General features: G+C 47.4%; 1 protein-coding gene across 24 annotated transcripts in view; it reads left to right on the forward strand.

Annotated features, from left to right (window-relative positions):
- RBFOX2 (RNA binding fox-1 homolog 2) overlaps positions 1 to 13,997 on the forward strand; it is a 170,461-nt gene that overhangs the window by 83,267 nt on the left and 73,197 nt on the right. Inside the window, exon 1 of one of the 24 annotated variants that reach the window (XM_085048894.1) lies at positions 863 to 1,273. The exons of 22 other annotated variants lie outside the window; for them this stretch is intronic. In XM_085048894.1, coding sequence (XP_084905020.1) covers positions 1,271 to 1,273 — 3 coding nt within the window. In that variant the 5' untranslated portion in view covers positions 863 to 1,270. Of the gene's footprint in view, positions 1 to 862; positions 1,274 to 1,610; positions 1,831 to 13,997 lie in introns of those variants that run through there. One more of the 24 variants, XM_085048892.1, reaches the window with a different exon arrangement.

Raw genomic sequence — 13,997 nt, forward strand, 5'->3', positions numbered from 1 at the left:
TCATGTCAAAAGTTTAAGGAGGTCACTGTGTTTTTTGCTGCTTTGAAATGGAATTTACACTTGACCTAGAACTGTGCTCCCGAATCTCAGGTTTATAATAGGGGAGGAAAAAACCAAATCCACTACTTTCCCTGGTTGTGTAACATTGCGTGTAAACATGTAGTATTGTAAGTTGCAAGTTACCAGAGAGGATGAGATAACACAGAAAAACGTGGACTCTGACTCAGAGGCCTGTGGGCTGCAGCCATGGAGGCTGGCTCCTTCCCAGAGGATCCCACACCATGGTTTGGTCGTGTTGGGCGGCTGGCCCATGGCTCTCTGCCTCCATGTGCTGATGGCATGTAAGGGCTTCTGGTGTCTTGGTCTCCTGCTTTTCACGACAGAGGGACTGGCCTCTGACACGTGCTCCTGCTGACCTCCTGCTGAATGAGGAGAGAAAGGGCAAGGGAAGGAAAGGAAGAAGGGAGGGAGCCAGAGGTCAGTTTGCAGTGAGTGAAATTGGGAAATGAAAAAGCATCGTGGGTCAGCATGGCTTGCCTGGAGATCAGTGCTGTAGCAGAAGCCCATGAAGCAAAACTGCTAGGCTTTTTTTTTTTTTTTTGCGTGTGTGAATTGTAACTGGGCATATTCATGCAAAGAAGAGCACATGGGGATGCAAGGTGTTACTGCGCTGTAATTTGGCTTCTCTGCTGCTAAAGCCTACAGAGTCTCTTGAGTACCAGGTGTCAAGAAGAGATACATCAGAGGGACAACTTGCCTGAGCTGGTTTTATCTCTGCATCATGGGCACTGGAGCAGCAGTACAGTCTTCTTGTCTAACTGCGGGATTGGCAGACCTGCACTCAGCCTTGTCCGTGGGTTTCCATGGGTGCAATGTTGGGAAAAATCAATCAGAGCATCTCAGATCCCGTCTGGCAAATGGGGTAGCGGTGTATCGCTCTGTTTTACGGGGTCGCTGGGAGAACAGGTGCTGTCAACCATGGCGTGCTCAGGTGCTCAGGGCCAGATGCTTGCTGAAGATAAATGGGAGGGAAAAAAGCAAGCTGGGAAGGAGTCCAGCGGTCTCCAGGTTTTATGATGATAGAAATGCAGATCCTGGCACGGATACTGCTTCCGGTTCATCCAACACACCGTGTAACCCACGCGTTCTCCCTTTTGTGGCAGGAGGGAGGTCTGTGCAGAACTGACAGCTATCTCTCCAGCATCCTCCAGCCGGGAGATGCTCTCTCCCGCCTGGTGAGGTCCAGGCGGGGAAGGCCTGGGCGCTGGGCATGGTAGGTGCGGAGGAGCTCGGGCCGGCCGTGGGGTTCTGCCGGCCGGGACCGGCGCTGCGCGGGGCCACCTTCGCTTTTGTCTCCAGCTCGCGTTCTCGCGTCCGCCGAGCCCCCTGGTTCCCGGGGAGCGGCGGGGAGTCCCGGCGGGCAGGCTCGGAGCGCCTGGCTGGGCGGGGGGTGGCCGTGCCGTGCCGAGCCCAGCCGGGCGGGGCGAGGCGGGGCGCGGCGGGGGCGGCCCCGGCTCGCATTAATTACCTTCGGCATTCGGGGCGGCGCTTCCCGCAGCCATCTGGCTGAGCCGGGGGGGCGGCAGGGGGGGGAGGGAGGGAGGGAGGGGAAGAAGGGGAGGAACACGGGAGAAGAAAGAGAGGAAAAAGGGCTCGGGGAGCACCGCGCCGGCGAGGCAGCGCAGCGCAGGCACCCGCCGCCGCCGCCCGCCTCCACGGGGCTGCTGCTTTTTTTTTTATTTTATTCTGTTCTCCTTTTTTATTTTCCCTCTCCCGTGCGGCCGGCCTCCCCCATTTTGGTTTATGGAGAAAAAGAAAATGGTAACTCAGGTAAGGGTGGCGGGCGGGCCGGGCTCCGGCGGCTGCCCGCCCGGCTTTGTCTGGGAGCGGAGCGGGGCGCCCGGCGCGGAGCGGGGCGGCGGGGAGCACCCGCACTGCGAGCTCTGGGGAAGGGCTTCCTGCGCTCCCCCTGCCCGGAGCAACCTCGCAGTGCCCTCTAGAGAGAAGCGGAGCGCCAGGGGCACGGGTGCCCCTGCTCCGAGTTGGGCTAAAGCCGCCTTTGAACGGCCGATCCCGAAGGTGAGCGTCTTCCCCGCCGCTTCTCCATGCGGCTGCCGGGCACCGCGGGGCCGGGAAGCCCTGGTAGGTAGCTGTAGGCGTGGGGCTGCCCGTGTCTTCCCGGGGGAAAGCGGCTGACGTTTCCTGAGGAGCGCGCCCAGCTGCCAGGGCCATCGCGCATCCACCGCAAGGGGTTTTCGTCGGACAGTGCTCGCCTTTTAAGGTTGCTGTATGCTTTTGGATTTTCAAATTTTTTTTTTTTTTTTTTTTGGCATGGCATATGCAAGTCGCCACCGGAGGGAGCGGGCAAAGGGAGGAGTAGGAGAGCAGCATCGTGGAGCTGGAATCCTTTGGAGTTAGGCATTATATAATGTCCCCGCAGTGCCTTGCAGAGCTGGAAACCTTTGGGGGATATTCCCAAAGGGGGTGGAGGGAAGGGCTCTCAGAAGGAACTTTGCTTCAAATCTGGGTTTCACAAGTGCTTTTTTTTTTTTCTGTGGAGGCTGCAGGTCTATAGAGTAGATGCATACTGCCTTCTTGGCTTTCCTTAGCTCTGGCTGAACCCCCCTTCACTAGCTGCTGCTGAGATCCTGCGTGTCCCACTGCAAGGGGCAGCTCTCTTGCTGGTGCCTAACTCAGAACGAATCTGCTGCAGGAAGTGACACCCACTTTGACCCTTTCTCTCTCTCTCTCATCTTGCATTGATTGTCAGTGGCTGAAAAATAGGTCTCTGTCCACTCTGAAGGTATCTTCCCAGGCTCCCAAGCCCCACCTTCTGCTTCTGCTATTTAGTCCCTTCCATTACAGATGCCTTTTTATCTGGACCAAGGCTTTCTGTTTTGAGACAGAAGAGCTCTGCGGAAATCTCCTGGGGCTTTCTGTACCTATATTTAGTTTAGCAAGTGATGCTGGAAAGCTGTGTCTCTGCACTCAGGGTCCATTTGTGTTTTGCTGCGTGCTCAGAGTGTGCCTGGTCAGATGAAGGTGTGTGACCTTAAGCTGCAGATTGACGTGTGCACATTTTGGAGAGTCGTTCTGCACAGCCTTGCTTTGCACTGTGCTCTCAGGCACAGCCGTCACGCTCGGAGCTCGTGTCTGTGCGCTGCAGAAAGGTGCCTGGCTGGGTCAGCAGGACCAAGAGTGTGTAGTCTGTGTGTGCCTGGGACCAAGCACCCCTGGAGCACGAGCCTGTTGGCTTGGGGATGTGCAGAGCTGGGAAGGATGGGATTCTGCTGGAGCGCTGGCTGAAACAGGGGAGGATATAAACTCATTAAAGGTGTGGGGTATCCTAATAGACTCCAGGGAAATCTGTCTTCTGCAGAAACTGGCATGGGGAAGGAGGTATCAAGACTGTGCATTATTAGTATTGTTTGACCTTGAATTACGGTTGTCTGAAGAGTATGTACGATTTAGTGTAGGTTTTTGGGATATGCACTGTGTATTTACATGCTGAGATGCTGGAGAAGATGCATATTAAAAAAAACAGTGGGAGAGGAGAGCTCGGACTGTGTGTTAGCTGGGGATCCAGACGAGCGATGGATAGCCCTTGTACGCAGAGTTGAGGGAGACAGCACAGGTGAGTTCAGCTCTAGCACAGTGCTGCCTTCTCTCGGGGGAGCATTTGGCTGCTAGCCTGCCCCTTAGCAGTACTTCACTGCAGGTTTGGCCAGCTGTGGGGCTGAAGGAGCAAGGCACATTCAAGACAATATCCCTAGCCACGTTATTCTGCAGCGTTGTTTGAAGCTGTGGAGTGGCATTATTTAAACCTGTGAACTTATTTCCTTGGGGCTCTGTCTCATTTATGAGAAGTAAATATTGTTGGTATGTTTAGCCACTGAATGAATTCAGCATTGCTACAGTCTTGCTCCGTTTGGTTCAGTCTCCAGAAAACATTGCCTACCTGGTCTGAGTTCTCTTGTATTGTAGGGAGCAAGCTTGCCTGTCTTCCTTGGAGATCTGGGAGATGAGCTTCTGTATAGGCATGACAAGCTGATAGAACAGAATAAACATGAGTGTGTGGAGTGACAAGACTAGAAACAGCGATGGAAAGAAGTGGGAGATGCTGGAAGGTAGAAACATGCTTGAAAAAGAGGAAACAAAAATTGCTAATGAGAGTAAGAGCTCAGATTCATTAACAGAAAGTACCTTAGCCTTATCCCCCTTAATCCTAAATCAGCGAAAATGAGTGTTAAACGAGGCCCAGTACATTATGTGCTAATTGCAGATAAAAGAGAGAGTCTTCTGTGGATGGGAATTATATGCTAAAAGGCTTTTTCTCTGTGTGGTGCATGGTGAGGTTGCTGGCTTGCGTGGAGCACAAAGCCCTCCCTTTCTTGGACAGCCCAGTGCCTTGCTGGCGTTTTCCTCCAAATCTGTTTCCCATCAGGGCTGGGAGAGGGGGAAGGTGTCGAGCATCTCAGAGAGTGGGGAGGGAGCTGCCGCCTCCTTCAGGGGTCCCCCCAGCCCATGTGGCAGCCGGCAGTGCCGAGCATGTGTGTGTGTGTGTGTGTGCCTTTGTAATGAATCCCCCCGCCATTGTCTGCTCCCCTCCCTGCTCTCGGCAATGGAACCTTTCACCTGGGCTGCTGCCCGCTGGCGGGCCTTCTTCCAGGATAGGAGGAGGAGGAGGAAGGGTTGCTTGTGGTAATTAAAACCAGACCTTGGAGAACTGCTGTTTTCTGACTGCAGCACCCCGTTTTCCTTCTTTCTCCTTCTTCAGTTCCCAGCTTTTGATGTGGGTGTAAGCAGGAACATCTGAAGGTCCGCTTTTGTGCAGCTGTAGGATCACCAGTCTCCATTTTATGGCACCATTTGAAGCATCTTTGCTGCCCTGCCTGCCAGCATGCCCCCTCTTGTCCCCCCCAGCACCCCTTGGAGGCTCCAGCCAGCGCCGTTTATCTTGGCACGTGTTTGACTTGCTACACTCTGCCCAGGGCTCAGGGAGGTGATGGCGTTTGTGGCTTTGAGACTAATTTATGTCCTTGTTAAAATGAACCAGCAAGCAGCCTCATTTTTTCCAGAGGTTTTCTTCCCTTTCCCTTCCCCCTTCCATAACCCTTTCCCTCCCAGACCCTGTGTGTAACTGTGAAACAACTTGTGCAGCCAAAAGTTGCTTGCTCAGTCAGTGATTTGTTTTTTTTAAATTAAAAAACCCCAACAATTGCAGTGCTCCTTAAATGGAGATCTTATTTAAATCAGAGCAGCGGCTGACTCATTAAAGGCCTCTCTGTCTCCTTTTCGTTCCTCTGCCTCATTCCCTTTCCCTGTCTTTCTCTACCTCCTGTTACAGTAATGGTGTGATAAAACAGATCTTTGTGTTCCATGTTGGGATCATGCAGGGGGTGTGTAGTTGGAGGGGGGAGACAGGAGATGGGGAACCCTGTCACGACAGCCACCTTGTGCTAGCTAAAAATGTACAATGCATCCCATTATAGGAGACCGTCCTCCTTTGTTTGAACTGTCTGCAAGGGAGACTGAGTCCCAGAACAGCCTCCTCCTCCTGTCCCCTTACGTCTGCTTTGGGTTCTGTTCCCCTCCAGGCAAGCTGGATGCTGCAGGATTCCCCTGCTCCCTTAAAAGAAAGAATTAAGAAAGAAAAGCTTTATCTGTGTGTGGTGGAAGCCCCCCTTTTTTCCTCTTGGACTTCTCCTAGGAGCTACTGTTACTCCCCTCTCCTTTTTCCCTGCTTGGAGCTTTGCATGTCCCTTTCCTTTCAGGCAAGTGTCCTTTCTGTTTGCTCCTTGCTTTGGTGTTACTCTTGCAAACTTGCATGAGCTGTCTGAAGGGGATTGCTCTCTTCTGTATCCATGGACTTGAGCTCTTCCCCTTTCTTTGCTGTTCAAGAAATGATGCTTTTTTACATGGTATCTAACTCAGTGCCTATACCTATCCCCTAGTTTTTCATTCCCTTCTACTGTATGTCGTAGGACTTCTCTTTAGTGCTGCAGATACCGTGTCAGCATCAGAGGTTTGTGTGAGAGAAATCCTGTCCAGTCACTTTTCCAGGAGGATCTCCCCTGGGAATGCAAAGATTAATCTGCATTTCGCTTTCCCTGATATTAGGACATAGTTGCTTGAGGTGGGGCTATGGGTTGTGTCTGGAACTGTTGTTATACTAAGAGATTTAACTGCTGCTTGAGAAGGGCTTGCTCTTAAGGGCTTAAAAATCAGTGGGGCCGGTCAAAACCTGGTGAGTGTTTTTTAGTATTTTTCTCTTTGCCTCCCGTGCTGAGCACTTTGAGATGCATTGAAGTAGAAGTGAACCACTGTAGGTGCTTGCAGAGCTGCCTTGGGATGGCAGAAGCTGTATTCAACGTTGCCTAGGCAGGATGGAGAAAAGCAACTTGATACAGCACTGCCATTTCCTTGAGTCCCTGTCCTAGAAATAACCTCGCTGCTCCCTAGTGCATTTCTTCTGCAGGTGACTAGGTGGTTATCCCCGGGAATTGAGAAATGAGGATGCCTAAGTTTACTGTGATATTTGATTGCCAAGGCTGTGTAAATTTAACATACTGTTTAATTGTATTTTAAGAATTATTAATTTATGAAGTATCTGGATCGGTGAAAAGGTTGTAGTGAGCTACCAAAAATTACAACAGTTCAAGGTTGCAAAGGAGGGAGGCCCTTAAAAACAGCAATATCTTTCCCTCCAGGTTATTAATTCATGATGGCTCCATTGCATTTAATTAGTATTGACCAACCTTTTACTATACAATTCTAATACCTGTGCAAAAGGGGTCTGCAGTGGGTGTCTCTGCGTGTGATGTTTTTGAGACATGCATTCTGGTCTTGCGAACTGCTTCGGGTAAAATGCTCCATGTTCCTGTTTTAGATCCATTTCCAGCAAATGGTGTGTGCAGTTGGCTGCCCCTTTGCAATGAGTCCCTTAACATGCTTACCTCCCAGCTTGCAGAGTCACAGGCTTCACTAGCAGGCATCCCTTGGGGCTCTCAGTACCAGGCAGGAGATGGTTAATTTGCCTCAGCTTGCTCTCAAATACTATTTAAAAGGATGTAGTCAGTATTCTTTCTATCAGACATGTTCCCTGGAATCAGAGTAAAGACATGTTAATATTCCTACCGAAAATATTTTGGTGTGCTCCTGCAGAGTCACTTATGATCCTGTGCTGTGCAGGGTGGTTTTTTGCTGGGCTGTTGGAGGCTGTGCTATGACCAGTGAGGGCTGGGATGTATAGGCTGGTTTTGTAGGGTTCACAGAAGCTAGAGCAATTAATGCTTAACTGAAAGCTTTTGGAAAAAATAGAGTGTGTTTTGCCTGTATAAAGAAAATGGAACAAATGCTGTTCAACAGTGTCCTTTGCTTAATACCTGCTCTTCTTTTCCTTCGCAAAACTGTTTGTTAAGCAGTGCTATTCTTAAACTGAATTGGGAGTGATCAAGATGGTAATGGGGAGGCAGTTCCAGGGCATTTCCATATTTTAAGTTGGGAAAGAAACCTTCATTTGTTCTCTTTATTTCTGTGTCTATTTATGATACTCTTTAATCACATGTTTGTATGCTATTTTTTTCCACAAGAAAGAAAAGAAAAAAAACAGACAACCCTCTAACCATCCCCATCAGCTTCAGTATATGTGGCACCATGATGACCTCTGCAAGTTATCAGTGGCAGAGTTGGCCATCCCAGATACATCCCACAGACCTCTGCCACTTTGGCTGAATATGTAATTAGCTGTCATTTTCTGTGCAGGCCAGCTTGATCAGTGTTTGCCAGTTAGTTTTGTGTATTTGCTGACAGCAGAGGAATGGTGACATTTCACAATACTCGGCTCTGGTTTAGGCTTTGGGCGAGTACACTGCTGTGCACACTTCCCCCTCTCTTCCATCCCAGTGTGACATCTCCTGTCTCACCTCTGCCCTGCATCATTGGAGGATGGATGGATGGATGGATGGATGCATCTTCCTCTCACTCTCTCCCTATGATCCTTGGTCAGTAGCTTGTCCCATACAAGTCCATATCCACGTTCTCCCTGTCTCCATTCCTCTCCAGTTACGTGCCCTCCTATTTTGGCAGACTACTGCTTTACTTTGATCACTTTGGTTCCTTCTCAGCTGATTTTTAGATCTGCTTATACTTTGCTTCTCTTCCTCCTCCTCCTCCTCCTCCTCCTCCCTGTCCTCACTACAGTCTCCTTGTCATAGGCTTTTTTAACTCTCCACCCACTCCCTTCATTCCTCATTTAGTTTGCCTTTTCTGCTCCTATTGCAGTCAAACTTGTCTTTCTATCCCTTTGCTCCCTGCTGCTGCCTGTGCTGATAGTGCTCAGGCTTCTTGTCTCAATTTAATTTTCTCCTGCTGTACTTGCAGGTCTATTTCTTGGGTTTTTTGGATTTGAGGTGGGTAACTGCTGCTTGATATTACATCATTCCTACAAAAGAGATGGTACAAAATGCTGGAGATGGAGCATTTCCCTGCTCTCAGTGATCTCCAGACCTGGATCTGATATGGCCAGTGAAGCTGTGGATGATCTCCAAATGAGAGCGTGAAATCACAGAAAATGGGGTGCAAGCAGCACTGCCAGCCACCCTTAAAAGCATCTCTGTTTCCTGTTAGAATAAACAATATCTAAACCATTCCTGATGGCTTCCTTAAAAGCATTTGCAATGCCACTGCCCACCTTTCTGAGGATTGATAGGTCTTTCCTAGTATCTAGGTAAAGCTTGTTGCCACCATTTGTTCTCTCTGTGAGGAATATAAAGAATGGGTTGGTTCTTTCATTTTTGGCAAGTTTTTCATACTGTTATTTCTTTCTTTTTTATATTTTAGCCCTTTTTGGCCATTACATATGGCTTTAGTAGGGGATTTAGTTGATTAAATGTAAGATAGGTGCTGTAATTTTCCATAGTTTTATTATAATGCTGGTCAGATTTTGGTGGCTTTTTTTTTTTAGTATGGTTGCTAAATATAGATTCCTGAAATGCAAATTTTTCTGTTAAATAAGGAGTTCTCTTAGACTTTTCAAAGTGTGTGTGGTGCTTTCCTCCTCCGTTAGTCATAAGCAAGACAAAATATGCCCCTTACTTTTTTCTTGGGTTGGATTGCTATGGCTTAAGTAACAAAAGAAGTCACCAACTCCAAAATCAATTACAGAGAGTGTGAAAAGAATTTCAGTTTGCATGGTTTATTGGAATTTTAACAGCTGAAAATTGGGTCCTACAATAGAAGGATCAGCCAGCCTGGCTCTACCAGCCCTGCCTGTAATATGGAGACTTTTACCCTGAGTAGTCTCTAAATACCTAACGGGAATTGCACTCCAAGTAGTCTGTAATCTGAGGGTGCATGGATACACCAAAAATGTCCAAGTAATTGCAAGGGTAATCTTTCTAGCTTCTGAAGTCTGCCCTCAGGCTGGGAGCCTTGAGTATGGTTAAAATCCTCTGAACTGCCTTCCCGGTTATCCTACTTAAAATTCATAGTGTCTGCAGTTGTGGTCCTGTGGAGTTTAGGATTTCTGTGTGCTGTATATAAGTCCTGGTCTCCATGAGTTATCTGACTTGCAGGGCATATTTGACTTCCAGATAATTGCTTTTGATTAGCCAAGATTTAGATAATCAGAGTTTGACCTACGCAGTGCATAGACCATCATTCACCTATTGGGTGTCTCTGAGGCTCCTTATCTGAAGCCTATGGTCTCCCTCCAGTCCTAATAGCAAAACCTCCTTTAAATTACTTCAAAAGATTGATTTAAAAATGCCTTCGAGAGGAGTTTGGATTTCCTGGATAGTACTAGTCCTCCTTTGGCTAGTGTACCCTCTGTGAAGAGTGAAACCCTTAATTTGATTTGTTGTTCTTTGTAGCTCTTCTCATTTTTGCTATTGCATCATATGAAAGGAGGTTATCAAAACTGAACAATTATGCAAAGTACTTAGGAATATTAGAGAGCAGGAGTATGAAAGGCTTTTGCTTTTCAGTGTGTGTCCCTTCCTGCTTTATAAAATGTGGTTGAGATAAATAGGGCAGCAAGGGAAAGGATTTCAGTTTCAACAGGCATAGTTTTAAATCTATCTTAACTTAAAAAGGATCCTTTCAGGCTGAATCAGGAGGCAGAGGAGGAACAGCATGTTAATTTGGTGAAATTAGTGAATTAGTCAATTTGTTGACTGGTTGACTCTAAGATATTGTGCTATGTTAGCTTTGCTTAGTGCTCAAATATTTAATGCAGATTCATTTGCTTTAACTTTCCCCTTTGCTTTTCTTTGTCTGTATGACGCTGTTTAATGTTGTTACATTTGCTTTGCAAATCCCTTCTCAGGTCTGTCTCCACCCTGTTCCAGGATGAAGCATTCTATCTCCCAGCAGTGGGAAAGGGAGGAAAAGTAGTCATGGGAGTCCCTTTCGAATAAGCTTGGTTGGGGAGGTGTTAATACTTTTTCAGAGTCATGTTAGACTCTGTGATGGAGCGAATCTGTGGCAAGGAGTGTCGTGTGGTGAGATAGAGGAGTGAGGAAGGTGGTGACTGAAGGCTGTGGTGAGAACTTTGGACAGTTCCTTGCTCCATGTGTCCTTCACAGGGACATGGGTGACAGACTGTGAATACACTAAGTGTGACTGATGAGGAGGTGTAGTCAAGGAGGGGCTGACCCTCTTGGTGGCAGAAAGAATTTAGGTCATCCGAAGCCAGCCGCAAACCTTCATCCTAAGAGAATTTGTCTGAGGGACTCTAGGTTTTCAAAGCCTCTTTTGATCAAAATGCTACAAGGGGTGTGAGAATGAATTTGTCTGGGAACATGGACTTCTGAAGGATGGAAAAGATACTGTGGAGATCTCAGTGCTTTGTCAGAAAGCAAGACTTCTGAATACTTTGTCTTATTCAGAGAGATGAATCTAAATTGGGTTTAAGCAGATTAAAGATCCGTGAGCCATGTTTTCTATCAGTTCTGAAACTAACTTTGAGCAGCCCAATGGTGCCTTTGGCCCTAGACAAGATGAAGGTCTCCTAATGAGCCCTGCTGTGAGGAGGTGAGAAAGGCAGTGACTTTATTGTCCCTTTCAGCTCAACTCTGATTTCTCAGGAACTTTTTTTTGGGTTTTGTTAGGAGCACTCTTAATTGGTTTTGACAGTGAGCTGCAGGATTCACTGCATGTGTTGCACAGAAGTCAAGAGAAAGCTGCACTGGAGGCTGCAGACCAGAGTGTCTCCATTCAGATCCGTGTCTGCCCTGCTTTGCTAGCCAGCTCCAAGCCTCCCTGCCTGGAGGGTGGCTGGGGTCCTGCTTGGAGCTCACGTGGCCAAGGACACGTCTCCCAGCCAGACCTCTGGCCCTCTTAAAGCAGAAGTGTTTGGAAAGCCAGTGGCTTTTTTTTTTTTTCCAGTGGGTGTGTAGGAAACTCTGAGCTGTGTTATTTGTAATACAGAGAAGAATAGCTAGAACTGAGTAATGGCAATTTCCTAATGTTTTGGAGGAGCATGAAGGAAGATAAATTTCATTGTTCTGGTGTCTTTGTAGAGGGCTGTAGTGGCTTTCAAAAGTGTAGTAGGCCTGTAGGTTAGCTGTGAGGCTCTGTGTGTCACTATACAATTATTCTGAGATACTCTCTGGCCTAAATCTAGGAGAAAAGAATCTGGTGGCAGGAAGGAACCACGTTTGATTGACATGGTTTAAATGCAGAGTTGTGATGAGCCTCCTGGCTACTGTTCAGACAATCCTAGCAGAAGAGTGTTCCTGTAGCCAATCATAAAATCTTAAAATCATGGAATGATTTAGGTTGGAAGGGACCTTTAAAGGTTATCTAGTCCAGCCCCTCTGCTTTGAGCAGGGACATCTTCAACAATTCAGCTGTGAATTGCCCCCAGCTGTGTCTGTCCCAAATTTCTGCCAGGGGATTAGTGTGCCTATGTGAGCTGCTCCTGTGCCCTCCTGAGAGGTCAGCTGTGTTAGACCTGCTCTTGATGAAGTGCTGGAGATGAGTCTGTTGATTAGGTGTGATGGTGGTGGTACCCAGCAGAAGCAGAGCACAAAACCATTTCCTTTGTGATCATTTAAGATCAATCATGGCTACAAAATGCAGGTGGTCCTCCTACCCTGTGGTGGCAAATACTGGGATTCTGAAAAGGCTTTATATCCTAGACATGGAAGGGGAAGCTAAAAGAGCAATTTTCATCTTAAAGGATTTAAAGGAAGTTTTTCAGATGTATCAGTTTCCTGTGAATCATGTAGTGGATGTTGAATGCCTAACAAACCAAGGAGACTTCAGTTAACAATAAATATGTTGACTGCTTTGGGCTACTACTTGTGCTGTCATTGGCTACTTTTGAACATTAATGCTTCCTAAAAATTTAATAGGACAGGAACAATGCTCAGTTTGTGATGATGGGCAGTTCAGATCCCATCAAAGGAGGTGAAGTTAAAACCAAGTGTTGAGGGCTCACGCTGAAGAACACTTCTCAGGTTTGACAGTGATGTCTGTGGGCTGTACTGGCCCATCTAGGAGATGAGACCAGGGAGCTCATAAGGCAAGCTGGGTCTCTAAATTCCCAAACTGAGTGTGTTGGGTTGCAGACAGACATCTGTTTTTGAGGAGCACCTTTGCAGGGCAGAGCAACTGCCTGTCTGTCTGTTCTGTGCAGTAGCTTCAGACTGCAGATATAATTCCAGTTCCTTATGTCCTCATTGCTTTGCATTGAAAATTCTACATCTTCAGAAGAGCAATTCACTTCTGCTTTCTTCCTGTTTCAGTTAATTGGGCTTGTTCTAAAGTGGTGAGGATTATCATCTGGACCACTTACATGCTTGTGCGGCAGGATCTCCTTCCTTCCTGACCTCAGTGTTACATGTTTCACACATCTCTTAAAGGAGGTGGTAGCACCTTTGAAAATTAGAAGATGTGGTAGAGTCTGCTGTAATCTTGTGGTGTTTTAGGTCAGCTGTCAGTGATAGTAACCTGATCTGTGGCAAATCTTTCCCTCCCTCTCCTCAGGGTGCCTGCTCTGCCCTTTGCATGCCAGCGAAGCTGATATGATCCAAATTAACTTTTTCATCTGTTTGCATTTATTTTCTGAGTCATGAGAGGTCCTCAGGAGCCACAGAATTAAGTGTTGTTTTCCTTCCTAACACTTTTTGCATGGTATCAAAGATGTATTTTTTTTTTATTCTTGCCTGGGATCAGATGCTGCTTTTTTCCATGTTAGCATGCTGCTGGGTATGCAGCCCATCATGGGAATAACATGGAGCTGCACAGTCAGCAGAGGAACACTCATTATTTTGATGTCTGCTGTAAAATGGTGGCTCCTGCTCTAAATTACTTGGTGAGGTAATTGCTCATCTTCCAAGATGTTTTCCTTTCTCTGTGTATGAGGTCTGCTCGTAAGATGGGAAAGTACAAGGTGTTTTTTGGGCCAGGTTGGGTCTGACTTCTGACTGGATGCTTTAGTTTCAGTGATATACAAAGGACAACTGGGGTTGTAGTTAGAAGCAGAGATGTAAAATCCCAGGACTCACTGCCAGCAAAGCAGCAGGATTGTTGTCACTCTCTGAATTACACTGCTGCAACTGCTATTTTATACTTTTTATGTAAACAGCATCTTTTTGGTGGTGTGGCTGCTGGCCAGTCTTGACCAAGGGATGCTGCTGCTCTTCCAGGAGCAGAAGGGACACAGGGTGGCGTCAGGCCATTGATCCACCTATTCAATAGGCAGGTGCTCTTCCTTGAAATGCTGTCTGGAAAGAGGTTTTGCTGTTTGATGGTTCAGTACTTTACTTTGGAGCCATTTTGTACCACAGAGCAGGAGTATGAGAGAGAATTTCATTAATACAAAACGGGCCACCCCAAGAAGCACTTGGGGGCTGCCTTGGTCTCTTCCCTTGGCTATGAGGACTGGGGATGAAATAGCAGGAGCTCTGGTTTGCAGTAGAAAACTCCCTTTGAGTGCTGCAGGGACCTTTCTGCACATAGCAAAGACCCGGCTGTTCTCCTTCAAAGGT

The sequence above is a fragment of the Lichenostomus cassidix genome, chromosome 1Aa, assembly GCF_008360975.1.
Source record: "Lichenostomus cassidix isolate B80296 chromosome 1Aa, HeHo_3.0, whole genome shotgun sequence".
Taxonomy (NCBI): domain Eukaryota; kingdom Metazoa; phylum Chordata; class Aves; order Passeriformes; family Meliphagidae; genus Lichenostomus; species Lichenostomus cassidix.